We start from the raw sequence: 14,238 nt of genomic DNA, 5'->3' as shown, positions 1-14,238 counted from the left end.
CGAGCTTTTGTTTTTCTATGAATACTTGAGGCTCAGCTTCTCAAACTTCACCAGAAAACTCTGGAAGTATACCGAGTTTGTTCATTTGGAAGGAACTAACATCTTCACAATATTAAATAAAGCTCCCTAGCATTTTTGAGCCTGGTATATCTCTCCATTTATTTAGGTTTAAAGTATCTCAATGAAGTTTTAAAATATACTTCATAAAGAAAAATTTATCTTCTATGCCTTTTGCTTGATTTATTCCTGAGTTAACTTAGAGTTAGTTCATTTTACGAGGGATTGAACCCAGACGTGCTTAACCACTGAGCAACATCCCCAGCCCTTTTTAATATTTAATTAATAGGCAGGGTCTCACTAAGTTGCTGAGACTGGGTTTGAACTCACAATCCTCATGCCTCAGCCTCCGGAGCCACATGGATTATCTGAGTAAGCCACCAGGCCCAGCTAAGTCACTTGATCGTGAATGGTATTTGTTTCCCAAGTTCACTGCATACTCACTGCTGGTCTGTAGGAAGGCAGTTGACTTCCTGTATAGTGGTCTTGCAATCTTGCTATATATTCTCTAATTGGTTCTATCAATTCTTTTGGATTTCCTATATAGACATTTATATCTTCTGCAAAACCCACCATCTTGCTTTTCTCTTTCCAGTCTTAATACCTTTTATTTCTTTTTTCTGATTATTTCACTGGCCAGGAACTTAGGTTAAAAAAAAAAAAAGTGGAACAGGAAGGGGTGACAACGGCTATTTTTTGTCCTCGATCTTTCTTTAGAGAGAATGCTGACATTTCACCATTATGTGCTATTACTTTTGGATTGATAGCTTTTATCAAGATAAACAAATTTTCTTCTAGTTTATTAAAACTTTTCATCATAATAGGTGTTTTTCAAATCCTTATTTTTGTACCTATTGAGAAATTTTAAGTTTTTTTCTTAACCTAGTAATAAGATACATTGCATGAAGAGAGTTCCTGATATCAAATCACATACGAAATCACAAGACAAAGCTAACTGACCTAAATTTCTTTTTAAATTTTTTTAGTTGTAGATGGACAGAATACTTCTATTTATTCACTTATTTATATGTAGTGCTGAGGATCAAACCTAATGCTAGGCAAGTGCTCTGCCACTGAGCCCCATCCCCAGGCCTATTTTGTATTTTACTTAGAGATAGGGTCTCACTGAGCGGCTTAGGGCCTCACTTTTGCGGAGGTTGGGTTTGAACTCACGATCCTCCTGCCTCAGCCTCCAGAGCTGCTGGGATGACAGGTGTGCACCACCACACCCAGCCTTTCTTAGACTTTTGATAGAAATTGTTTTAAAACTCTCTGAGCCAAATTTTAGTGGGTAGATTTCATAAACTATTAATCTGACTGATTTGATGCTCATAATCTATTTAGATCCGATTTTCTGTTTCCTCCCTAGTTAGTTTTGGTAAGATGTGTTTTCCTTACATCTAAGTTCAAATGCATGAGCATAGATTTCCTCATGATGTAGTCAAGCTCCTTCCCTGTGGCCTCTGAGGTCACAGGCAAAAAGATACAATAGCATCCTTCAACAGGAAATTTCCCATTTATTAAGCACCTACTGGATACTTGCATTCCTCCCACAACCTTGTAAGGTAGATACTTTTCTTATCCTCATTTTACAGAGGAGGAGGAACTGAGGTCCAGAGAGGTCAAGAAACTTGCCCAGGAAAAACAGGAAACCAAGGACCCATCTGGGATCCACCAGGCCTCAGTGGTTCTGAAGAGAAGCTCTGCCTTCTATTTTGATCCCCAGCCTGACTCACAGGCCTCAGCAGGAAGTGACCCTTGCTGCTACAGCGGAAGGTCCCTGACCTCAGATCCAAGTATGTCCCTCACAAGGCCACAGAGGGATAGGAAGACACTGACGTCACCCACGTCAGCATGCTCAGTCTGTTTTACAGGGTTTTCTTCATACAGAAAGGCACAGGAAAAAGCATTTGAAGGAAACACACTAAATTGTTATTTTGAGCATCATACATAATTTTTTTTCTCTCTCTCTCTCTCTCTCTTTTTTTTTTTTTTTTTTTGAGTCAAGGTCTTGCTGTGTCCCCCAGGCTGGCCTTGAACTCCTGGGCGCCAGGGATTCTCCTGATTCAGCCTCCCTCCTGCTGAGACTCCAGGTGCACACCACCTAGCCGGGGGGCCCAGAGCATGTTGTAAGAGTAGACTAAACAATCCTCAGAGCTGGGGCTCAGTGGCTGAGCACTCACCTAGCACAGGTGAGGCACTGAGTTCGATCCTCAGCACCATGTAAAATATAAATAAATAAAATAAAGTTATAAAAAATATATTTTTTTAAAAAAACCTCAAGATCAGTGACCCCAATCTCTTCTTCCTCTATTTGGCTTTAGGGCCTGGAAAGTAGCAGTTGCTTCATAAATGAGCACAAAAAAAAAAAAAAAAAAAAAAGAGGAGGAAACATTTTTTTTTTTTTTTTACTATATCATTTTATCACGGGGATAAAAATCAGCTTTATTTTTCGGGAAAAAAGAAACACTATGCAGTCATGAAGACCCTGTTCAGATGGGATCTCACAAGTACAGCCGAGTTGGGGACGGGTCCCGTGGGGTCGGGGAGAGGCCCTGGGTGGGACTTGCCTGCCTGAACAGCTCCGGGAAGTCGTACACGTAGGTGGTCCCCAGGGACTGTGCCTGGAAGCGCTTGGCCTGAAGCAGATCCTTGGTGACGTAGGGGGTGTTGATGAGCATCCCGTGGAGGTTCCCTTGTTTGTCCCCAAAGGAGTGGAACATGATCTGCATCAGGAAGAAAGGACAACAGTGAGGGAGACGGGTCCCCAGGAGCCACCTCCTCCCGGGTACTTCCACCCAGCCTTCAGGGACAGCTCAGGGCAGGGGGCACAGCAGGTGTCGCCGGAGGGACCTCCTGCTTGGGAGGGTCTGTGTTCTCTTCTTCACCAGGGGAGCAACCAGAACAGGAGGACACTGGGACAGCTCCGAACATGAGACTCCTGGTCCCAAACACGCAGGTCTGACACGCCCAAACACAGCCCAAAGTGCTCACAAAAACTGCCGATTTGAACCAGATGTGCAGATGTGCATTTTTTAAAAAATATTTTTTAGTTGTAGGTGGACACAATGTCTTTACTTCCTTTTTATGTGGTGCTGAGGGTGGAGCCCAGGGCCTCATGGGTGCCAGGCGAGCGCGCTACCACGGAGCCCAGCCCAGCCCTCAGAGCTGCATTTGAGGGGATGGTACTGCGCCCATGTCAATCTCCTGGGTGGCTGACACACTCAGGGTTGGCAAAGGACATCACTGGGAAAGGTTTTGTGGTTATTGTTCTGTACCATTTTAGCAACTTTTATTCTGTCCAGCCCTGGGGGTTCAACCAGGGATGCTCTACCACTGGGTATATCCCAGCCTTTCTGTTCTTTATTTTGAGACAGTTCTTTTTTTTCATTTTGAGACTGCCAAGGCTGGCCTTGGCCTTGAACTTGAGTCTCCCTGCCTCAGGCTTCTGATTACAGGCTGGGATTACAGGTGTGCAGATTCTTTTTTTTTTTTTTTTTTGCAACCTCTTGAGTCTGATGATTTCAAAATAAAAATATTCAGATATACATAGAATGGCAGTCAGGGATGTCTGATTCACTTTCCTGGAGCCTGATAGAATGGTGGGGGAAATGTCTGTCTGCCTAGGTGACCTGATGTCCGGGCCGCATCATAACCAAAAAGAGCCTCTGCATCTCATCCAGAGGAGGGCTGCGGGGGGACTGGGCTTTGGAGATCTGGGCTCCTGCCCAGGAGGCCTCACTGGGAACCGCCCGTCATCCCAACCTGGAGCTTTTCACTCATGGAACATCACAGACCTGCCACAGTCTGCAAGGCCAGGCAGAGGGCCCCCAGGGGTCATTTTAACCTGCCTTGGTCCCCAGCAGCCTGCCTGGGCTTCGACTTGGACCCTCATGGTCCACCCCCTGGGCCTTACGTTTCCGGATCTGAGGTCAGTCACTTCCTTGTAGAGGCTGATGTCCAGGTAGTAGCCCGACTCGTTGGTGATGAACAGGCGGATGGGAACGGCGCTGCCAGTGGAGGTCTGGCGGATGTTGATCTTGACCTCGGCCTGCAGCACACGGAGCTTCCACAGCCGGCTGCCGTAGCGCATGACCATGGAGCGCACCGACTCCTCGATCTGCCTCGAAGCAGAGCAAGCCCTCTCAGAGGCCATCCCACGCACACGCTTGCAATGGCACCAGTGGCAGTGGGCAGGGAGACACTGACCACCTGGGACCCGGAACCACCCGGCAAAATATGAGCCATTAGCAACCCTGCTGAGTGTGGAGAACCCAGGCTCTCACGTCCTCCTCTGTGCACAGCAAGGAGCCTGTGTGTGTGTGTGTGTGTGTGTGTGTGTGTGCGCGCGCGCGCGCGCGCGCGTGCGCGTGCGCGATGCTGGGGATGGAGCCCAGGGCCTCGCGCATGCTAAGCAAGTGCTCCAACACCAACCACCCCCACTACAGGCAGGAATCTTTATCCCCCACTGACAGGTGGAGGAGACGGAGGCTGACAGGTGACAGCACTAGCGCTCCCACATGGTCCCATCTTCCTGTGCCTCTCAAGGCTTCAGTTTTCTCCTGGAAATACGAGGACCAGTGGGGCCAGGGGTCTGGTGGCCCCTCTGCACCCCACAGGTGGCTGGGATCCTTCTCATCCCAGGGTCCCCACCGTGACAGTCAGCCGAACAGCTCAGCCAGACTTTGGGTGGTCATGGTCCCCAGATCCCACCCCATCCCCTGCAGATCCTGAAACCCGGGAAATTCTTGCAAATTCTACTGTGCAAGGTGTCCCTGGCGTGCACGTCACCCTCACGGCCAAGGGCACCAGGGTGTGGCTAAGCCGCAGGCCCAGCAGGGACCGCAGAAGGCTGGCTCTCCTGGGGTGACAGAGGCTCGGGCAGGGACATCATCCAGGGCCTCAGGTCTCAAGGGCCAGGAGACAGAGCCCCAGAGCCACACGGTGGGAGGAGCCCAGTGAGAGGGACCCGCGGTGAGAGCCCCAGGGCGTGACCTTGGAGGGGTCCATGATGACGGTGGGCACGAAGTTGAGGAAGATGTGGTTGCAGTCGGTGCGCACGCTGGTGTTGTTGAAGGCCACCTCCAGCTCGTCCATGGCCTCGAGGAGCAGCCGCTCGCCCTCGTTCTGCAGGTACTCGAAAGAGGCTTCCTGGAGAGGGCCAGGGACAGCGGCTCAGGACACAGCCTCGGGCCGGAAATTCACCCTCCTCCAAGAGCCCCGCGGAGCCCTGTGCCCTCGCCCGGGCTGCAGGGCACATCCGCCAGGCTTCAGCTTGCTGTATCTGATGCGGGGACATCAGGGCAGGGTGACTGGCCCTCCCAGGGCTGCCACTCCTAGAGATGGCCACGACTGTCCAGGGAGCAGGATCATTACATGTAAACTGACCCAGAGCCCAAACCAAACACGGCCTTCACTGGCTCACAGCCCAGGCCCCGTCCACCGCCCCCTCACCACTGGGGCCAGGACAACTAGGGGCAGCCCTGTGCCCCGCCCGCTGGGACCAGCCAACCTGCGCCTCCCTGTTCCTTCCTTCCTTCAGAACCCCCACACACACAGAAAGTTTTCTGCCCACTTTTTCTCTTCACTCCTTCAACCACCTGACCAAGGCCAGGGCTTGCCCTCGAACCCCTCATGGTGGGCCAAGGCCCTTCTTAGGATGGTGAGACACCAGCTCTCCAATGACAGTCACGTCCTGACCTCTTGGCCTCACCATTCCTGAACAATGATAAAGCCCAGACATCTCTTCGACTGAAGGGGCTAAAACCTGAGATTGACTCAATATCTGTCAAGAAGGAACCGGTTTTAAAACAGATACCATAGCCAGGTGCGGTGGCACACGCCTGTCATCCCAGTGGCCTGGGAGGCTGAGGCAGGAGGATGGCAAGTTCAAAGCCAGCCTCAGCAACGGCAGGCGCTAAGCAACTCAGTGAGACCCTGTCTCTAAATAAAATACAAAATAGGGCTGGGGATGGGGCTCAGTGGTCAAGTGACCCTGAGTTCAATCCCTGGTACCACAAACACACACACTCACTCTAGTCCATGTAAGGCTGTCGCACACACCATGGATCAATCTTCATTATCACGGGAGAAGGTCTGTAAGTAACTGTCCATAGAAAAGGTGACAGTTCCCAGATGACCTTGTACCCTGAGCTCTACCTGCAACACTGGAGCCCTGACTTGGGGTGGAACCAGGTTTGGGAAGAGTCACCCACAGGGCCAGCCCCTCATGGCAGAATTCTGGGTCCTGTCACTTGATCTTTAAGAAATAGTGTTCAGGACTGGTTGAGATTTTTACAGTATGATCGTGGGTTATTTTTCGAAAAGCAAGAAATAATTCAAAAATGATCACTCAACAGCAAATATAAGAAGTTCCCTGAATGAACCAGTCTCGTTCTGTCTCCTCAGCTTTCATCTCACACAGAGAGAACCCCACCATCAACACAGTGATCCAAGAGCCCCCGCTGGACAAAATAGGCCACCTGCTGTCCGCCTCCTGCCACAGCTGTGTCACACGGGCAGAGCCGCGTGCACCCAGCATGTCCTCAAGTCCGCCGCGTGCAGCTCAGAGCAGGAACTCGGGAAGGGAAGGCCAGGGCCTGAGGGACCAGAGGAGGCAGAAACGCTGCGCCCTTACCTTGGTGATCAGGTCCGAGTGCCTGATGATGGCGCGGATGAAGAACCTGTGGTCCGTTACTTCCGCCCCCTCCTTGACCTTGGCAGCGCCCAGGTACAGGTGCATCTTGTGGTTGGCACAGGGCACCGCCGTCAGGTCAAAGTTTCGCATGCGGCTGAGCTCCAGCTGGAAGGCCAGCGCGGGCTCCAGGTGGCGGTAAATGCGATCTTCTGCAAACTGTAGCCGCCAGAGAGAGGGCGGATGAGACAGACAGACAGACACACCCGCACACACAACACGGAGTCTGACATCGAAACTCCCTGCCCTGTGGTTCAGGCCCTCTCTTGCAGACCACGGTGCTCAGGGATGTGACATTCATTGTGTCCCCTCATTGTGAACGGTCCCCAAGGCTCCTGAGATTTGGGGTTTTGCACAAAGTGTTGCAATTCTGGGGTGCTGGGAGCGCCTCTTGGCTCCTGGGGGAGCCGACTGGTCCCCAGCACCTGCCAGCATGAAGAGGCCGCTCTCATGGCACACAGTACTCCTCAAGATGTCACTAACCCAGGTTTCTGGGTGGGAATTGATTCCCAAAAGGAAGCAACAGGGCTGGAGATGGAACAAGAGGAAAAATGAAGAACCTTAAAAAAAGTTGGGCTTTGGATAAATCGCAATGCAAAACACTAAGCTTGGCAGGGTCCTGAACCTGGGCTGGGGACGAGCCCACCTGCTCGACCAGGGAGCAGGAAACACCCAAGGACCAGCCAGATGCGGCCTGTTGGGGATGATGAACCACACAGCCGCCGGCTCACCCCTCAACTCTGCTGCCTCTGCCTGAAGGCCACGGAGACACTAGGTGATCAAATGCCTATGTGGCTGCTGCGTTCCAATAAAACTTTATTTATATAATAGGCAGCGGGTCTGCAAGTCATACCTTGCCGACCACTGATCAGGAAGAAGATGAGGAAAGAAGGCTGGAGAACCGTCTTACTGAGGACCCCAACAAACATGACAACTCAGAGGAGGTAGAAAGAGGAGGAGCCCGAGGGTCTGAACTCCCTGCAGGAAACATGGGGTTCTCATGGGAAATATAACTCCCCCAAAAAACTGGAGTCTACACAGCAGTTGCCATGTTCTAGAAAACGAGCAGGCCTCAAGGACTGGGGACAGTCCTCTTCAATATCAAAGAAGCCAGTGGTGGGAGCACACACTTCGCTGCTTTGGTTCATACCTCATCTCTTGCTCTGAATGTGAAAAACTTGGGAAATTCTTTCTGCAAAAAGAAACCCACAGAAAAGACGATTAGATCAAACAAGACTCCATGAACTATCCTCTCTATTTATTTTGTGATCATTAACAATGAACCATTTTGCTTTCAGAATGAATCCTTTGAAAAGTGTTTTCTAATAACGGGTCAATTCTACCCCCACCTACAAAATATGGACCAAAATAAACTCTGAGGTTCAGAGAATGGAAAAGACTAGCACAGAGGACCTGACAGCTGGACTGACCTCTTGGGCGATCAGGAATGTGATTCTTCGGAGTCCGTAATCCACAAGGATATTTTTCTGCATTAAAAACCAGAGACATGATGGAATATTACGTGGCCATAAAAAGGACTGGCAGGCTAATACGTGTTACCATGTGGCTGAACCCTGTGAGTGTGCGCAGTGGAAGAAGTCAGGCACGAAAGACCCCCTAGTTCCATATGAATGGAAAATCCAGGGTGAAAACATCTGCAGGCACAGAAAGTAGATCAGCAGTTACCTGAGGCTGGGGTGTGCAAGAGGGCTTGGGTTGGGAGGTAATGGGAGTGACTTAATATAGGGGTTGTGATTTTTTTGGTACCAGGGACTGAACCCACGGGCACTTAACCAGTGAGCCACATCCCCAGCCCTATTTTGAATTTTATTTAGAGACAGGGACTCACTGAGTTGCTTAGCACCTCACCATTACTGAGGCTGGTTTTGAATTCGAGATCCTCCTGCCTCAGCCTCCGAGCTGCTGGGATGACAGGTGTGCGCTACCACACCTGGCTGGTATTCGGTTTTTTTGTTTGTTTGTTTGTTTGTTTTAGGAGGTGGCGGGAATGAAACTATTCTTCAATGAACCCTGGTCGTGGTTGTGCAACTCTGGGAACTCATTACAAAGCACTGAACTGTACACTTTTGATGGGTGAACTGTGAACTGTGGAATTATATCTCAATAAAGGTGTTACAGGAAGAGACAGGCCAACGTCATGCCTCCTGTGGATACATAGGATTTGCATTGGTCAATGACACCTCCACCAAGCTGGGGAAGGACAAGCCGGGCGAGAATGCCCAACACAGGAGAGCTCAGCCTGCTCTAGTCAAAAACGCAGGAACAGAGGCACTGACGGACGGTGTCAGAGGTCAGGACACAGCCAGGGTCTCCAGGGATGGTAGTAAGGGGGAGCAGACACGGGACAGATTCTGGGAGCCGAGACGGCCCATTCATGATCTGATACCGATCCCACTGTGAAAGCACATCAAGCCATGGGCGTCTGTGACTTTTTGCTTTCTTATTAGACTCCAACAACAAAAATAATTACACAAGAAAGTGTGAAGGCGTTCCCTATTGCTCCTTCAATAAAATCAGTACTGTGATGTAAAGTTCTGTGGGGAAGCCAGGTGCGAAGGCGCACACCTGTCATCCCAGGGGCTCAGAAGGCTGAGGCAGGAGGATGGCGAGTTCAAAGCCAGCCTCAGCAACGGTGAGGCCCTAAGCAACTCAGTGAGATCCTGTCTCTAAATAAAATACAGAATAGGGCTGGGGATAGAGTTCAGGAGTCGAGTGCCCGAGTTCAATCCCTGGTACCCCAAAAATTAAAAAAATTTAAAAAATTAAAGTTTTGTGGGGAGAGACAAGAAAACAAGGCTATTACTTAATTTATCAACCTGGTAAAGAAAATTATCAGGGGAAATGGACGGCCCTGGCCTGTTTCAGAAAGAGATAAACTCACATACAAATGGACACGGAGGAAAGCAGGCTGGAGAGAGAACAGACAGACTGCACAGGAAGACTCAGCCTGTTCACTGGTCCTCAACCACAGCCAGGTGCACGTGTGCTTACTGAGGTGCACGTGGGAGTCGGTGTGCAAACACGCACACACACACACAGGCTGAATGTAAAAATGTCTGATTCCTTGATCACACAGCCAGCAGAACAAAGCTTCTCCTTTCCAATGGCTGCGTTCCTCCCAGTCCCCCTCTCTTTGGTGAGACACATGTTTAGCGTGTGCCTGTCTGTACTCAATCTCTGACGTCTTGGAGCAACCCCATCCCTACTCCTCATGCGACTCCGTAGCTGTCTGCAGCTGGGGCCCTTGAAGACACCCAAGGCCAGCGTGAGAATAGATGCTAGGGGTGGCCACAGGCTTGCAAAAGCCACCACAGCTATTGTCCTACTCAGTCATCCACATAAGGGGCATTTTTAAATTGCAGGTTTCTTGATGATTCCAATAAAACAGCTCTCGCTCCCGGAGCCCCAAACTATTTATTCAGCCTGTCCAGGCTCCTGATGGGCTAAGCAGTGTACATCCTGGGAATTTTAACCACTGTGGCTTCCTGGGAGAGAGAAATGCTGGCCCTGTGGTACGGGTGAAGACATCTAGAATGCCAGACATGGTGGCACCTGCCTGTAATCCCAGCAGCTTGGGAGGCTGAGGCAGGAGGAACACAAATTTGAGGCCAGCCTCAGCAATTTAGCAAGGCTCTAAGCAACTTAGCAAGACCCTGTCTCAAGATATAACATTAAAAGGGCTGGGGATGTGGCTCAGTGGTAAAGTGCCTGAGGGTGCCCCCACACAGCTCAGACCAAGACCAAGAGCAGCCCCTCCTCCCTGTCCAGGGGCCTCTCCACCACCAAACTCACATTGAAACTTAATGCCCCAATGTAACAGTATTGAGGGGGCATGGCCTTTAAGAGAGGTAATTAGTAATTAGGTCAAGGGGTGTCATCTTGTAAGGGACTAACGGTAGTTCTTGCAGGATCAGACTAGCTCCTGTGAAGGCAGGTTGTTACAGAAGAGTGAGCCTGGCCCTTCCCCCCCAGCTTCCGGTCTTACCACGTGCTCACTTGCACATGCTCCTGCTCTGTGATGTCACCTGCCATGCTGTGACACAGCAGAGGCCCTCACTAGATGCAGTGCCCAATGCAGCCTCCAACCTGGGAGCTAAAACCTCTTTACTTTATAAAAGTCACCCAGCCTCAGGTGCTTTATTATAGCAACACAAAACAGACGACCTGCTCCCCCCATGGCAGGGGCACACCCAGAGTACCTTGGACTGTACAAATGTCCTGAAAATCGGCACCAGCTCCTCATCCTCCAAATGGTCTGCGTACTGGATGGCCACGTTCAGGATGTGGATGGGCTCTTCTCGGAGGTTCTAAGTGAGAAAACAGGGCTGAGAGTAGAAGGACCGGGAGGCGCAGGCTTGGCCTCTCTGTAGGCTGCTCCCTGGGCTGAGCCGCTGACCTTGTAGTCGTCCTCCGAATACAGGGAGGTGCGGGCCTTGCTGAAGAGGGGGATGTCTTTGGGCACATTGGCAAAGCAGGAGATGACTTCATCAAAGTTCCTGGGGGTGCGGGGCAGAGAAGGAAAGCTAAGGGGCCACTCCCATCAAGACCAGGTCAAGCTTCCAAGCCAGGCCCATGGGAACCCTGGGCCTCCCTCTTTCTGAGTCAACGCAGGTTCAAGTCATTCCTTGACTCAGTCCAAAGCACCCCAACAGGGTCGTCCCCAAAAGGTAAGAATGACCCTCCGCAGCCTAGAATCAGGAACTGAGGACAGGATTCTAACCGTTGAGGCCTGCAGCTCGGCCTGAGGAGAACTCTTGACCCCCTCCGACTGGCTCAGAGGCCCCAGAGACTGCCTCGCCTAAGTCACCTGAGGGTGGTAACAGAAATCCCCACAGCCCAGAAGCTCAACAGGATGATTCAGCAGGACAAGCCAAGCACAGCACAGACCCCAGGAGCAAGTGGGGGGAGTGACGATGTGCCGAGGGCATGTGATTGACAGGTGAGCTCTATTTCGAGTACTTATTTCACACACACCATCTCATTTAATTTTCACGATGCCCCAGTGACGTAGGTCCTTCCATTATACCCATATTACAGATGAGAAAACCAAGACAGGTTGATTCATTTGTTCAGTCTCACAGGAAGTGCAGAGCTGGGATTTCAACACGGGTAAGCTGTCATGTGGCCTCACGCTCCTGATGATAATGCTATTATGATTGTGTGTGTGTGTGTGTGTGTGTGTGTGTGCATTACTGAGGATTAAACCCAGGGTCTTGCCTCACACATGCAAGATAAGCGCGCTATCATACATTTTTATTTTGAGACAGTCTCCCTAATTTGCCCAGGCTGGCCTCGAACTTGGGATCCTCTTGTCTCAGCCTCTCCAGTAGCTGGGATGACAGTTGGGCACTGTCCTCCCCCTCCCCCACAGTTTGTTGTTTTTTAAATTTATTTTTAACTGCTACATAAAATGTAAAAAATTACACATAGTAAAGGAGAGCCAGGTAATGTTTCCATATACATATACATGGTGTAATGTTTCCATCGAGTTAAACATATTTATCTCCCAGAACATTTATCTTTATGGTGAAAGCTTTCCCAAATACTTTCTTCCAGTTTGTGAAGTGGGCAGCCTCGTGACCTCAGGTCACCCTGCTCTGCTGCAGCCAGGGCCTGTGGCTCCTCTCTCACAGGAGCCTGGTGCCCGCCATGAACCCTCCCCCGTGACTGTGTAATTTTCAACTCGCTGTGCTACGTGTCTGGTCCCCCCAGCCATGTGCCTCATGAATGGCAGGGTCGGGGAAGCCCCCCACACACCCTGCTTGGGTCTGGGGGACCAGGCCACACAGTACCTGGTGAAATCCTCGAACCTCTGGAAGGCAACCATCGCCCCCATCCGCTGGCACAGTGGAGAGAAGCCACTGTCCATGAAGAGCTCTGTGCTGTGTCTCAGCAGGTCGGGGTTGGTGACACTTATGGGCACGGCCATCCTGCAGGGTGACAAGTGGAGGGTGAGGAAGCTGCTCTGGTGCCTGGTGCCTCGGAGAGCCAGACTCCGACTAGACCCCCCGCCCCACGCTGGGCTCTGAAACTGCAGATGGGGAGGGACCGAGGCTGGGGCCAGTGGGTGGGGGTCTCATCTGATTCCTCAGGACCTGGTGTGGTCAGAGTCCAACGAGTGGAGGAATGCATGCAAGAGAGGCCAGTCCCCAACAGTCCAAGGTACATCCAGAGGTGGGGACTGCAGCCACCAGACAGAGAACTAACACTTCCAGCATCGATCTCTCCCGCAGAGGCCCAGGCCAGGCCAGGCGGCTGGCAAGGGGGCAGCTTCGGGGCTGGGAGCCCGCCAGGCCTCCACTCCTGGCCCCATCTGCCTCCACCAAACCCCTCCTGGGGCAAGACCAACAGCCTCTAGAGAATCCAGACAGCCATGGCCCCAGAACAGGCCGCTCACCAGGAGCAAATACCAAGGGGTCATCTCAGGAGGTGGGACTAAGCCCTGGACTCCAGTGTAGGAGGAGCCATCAAACGGTGCAGAAGAGAGTCCACCCAGAAGGCCGAGTGGCACCCCACAGAAAGGAGACCTGCCTGCAGGGCGGCCTGCGGTGGCATTTGGGAACTGGGTTGGGGGAAGGCGCCCACTCCTCCCTAAATGACACGGCTGGCCGCGCTGTGTACACCTGCCTTCTTCTGGGAGCCCGGACCCTGCCTGTGAGGCAGAGGGTGCCTCAGTGACCAGTACCCAGCACCAAGCTCTGGTGAGTGCTCCCGCAACCCAACAGCAACACTGCCATCTGCCATCAGCACGGGCGGGGAGGGGCTCTGAGGCCTGCTCCTGCCCCCTCGGCCCCGCCCCGGTGCCCTCTGCCTCCGTGGACACTGCCGTGCGCCCCTCCACTGTTCAGGGTCCTGAGGGGGGGTGGACTCTATCCTCTGAGTCCTTCAAGCAAGTCCTCCAACCTGGGGGTGCTCTTGGGCATCCCCCACACAGATATCTGAGTTCCTGTTGGGTCCCCTGGTAACCAGGATCCCGGGCCCCTGCTCCTGGACAACTAATCCCAGAGGTCACACGCTGGCATTCTGTGGGGCAGGGTTCAAGTGACTTTGGGGAACACGGCACTTCTAACAAACATGAAGACCTGCCCTTTCTTCCCCGGCCTACCTGACCAGAGTCCTGCAGGGCAGCACTGGGCAGGGCCAGAGGCCTGGTGTGACCCAGGTCCCATCCAGCCCTCTCACAGATCCCTGGACCTGGAGCAAGTGACTTCAAGCAGGACTGACCTGCCCTTGGTCCCAGCGACCCAACTTGCCACAGACCTGGAGACAGTGGAATTGAGGGCCAGGCCAGGCCCTCCTGGTGGGGAGAACTCCGTCCAAACAGCCCTCCCCAGAGGCCTCCAAGGGCTGGACTCCAGGGTCAGCCAAGGCCCAGAGTCATCAGCCAGCAGTCGCAGCTCTTAGCCAGGCCAGAATCTAAGACCTAGACCAGGAACCCACCCCCTCAGTCCTCAGTGTCTCTCTGG

General features: G+C 52.0%; 1 protein-coding gene across 1 annotated transcript in view; it reads right to left on the bottom strand.

Moving 5' to 3' along the window:
* Acacb (acetyl-CoA carboxylase beta) overlaps positions 1-14,238 on the bottom strand; it is a 130,496-nt gene that overhangs the window by 21,355 nt on the left and 94,903 nt on the right. Inside the window, exons 29-37 of the mRNA XM_026409178.2 lie at positions 12,565-12,702; positions 11,169-11,268; positions 10,972-11,079; positions 8,182-8,238; positions 7,902-7,943; positions 6,695-6,910; positions 5,053-5,208; positions 3,974-4,177; positions 2,628-2,783 (exon numbers count right to left, since the gene is read on the bottom strand). Coding sequence (XP_026264963.2) covers positions 2,628-2,783; positions 3,974-4,177; positions 5,053-5,208; positions 6,695-6,910; positions 7,902-7,943; positions 8,182-8,238; positions 10,972-11,079; positions 11,169-11,268; positions 12,565-12,702 — 1,177 coding nt within the window. The remainder of the gene's footprint in view (positions 1-2,627; positions 2,784-3,973; positions 4,178-5,052; positions 5,209-6,694; positions 6,911-7,901; positions 7,944-8,181; positions 8,239-10,971; positions 11,080-11,168; positions 11,269-12,564; positions 12,703-14,238) is intronic.

Source organism: Urocitellus parryii, chromosome 3 (assembly GCF_045843805.1).
Source record: "Urocitellus parryii isolate mUroPar1 chromosome 3, mUroPar1.hap1, whole genome shotgun sequence".
In the NCBI taxonomy this organism is placed as follows: Eukaryota; Metazoa; Chordata; class Mammalia; order Rodentia; family Sciuridae; genus Urocitellus; species Urocitellus parryii.
Note: the sequence above shows the minus strand (reverse complement) of the source record. Positions and strands in the feature narration are given on the sequence as shown.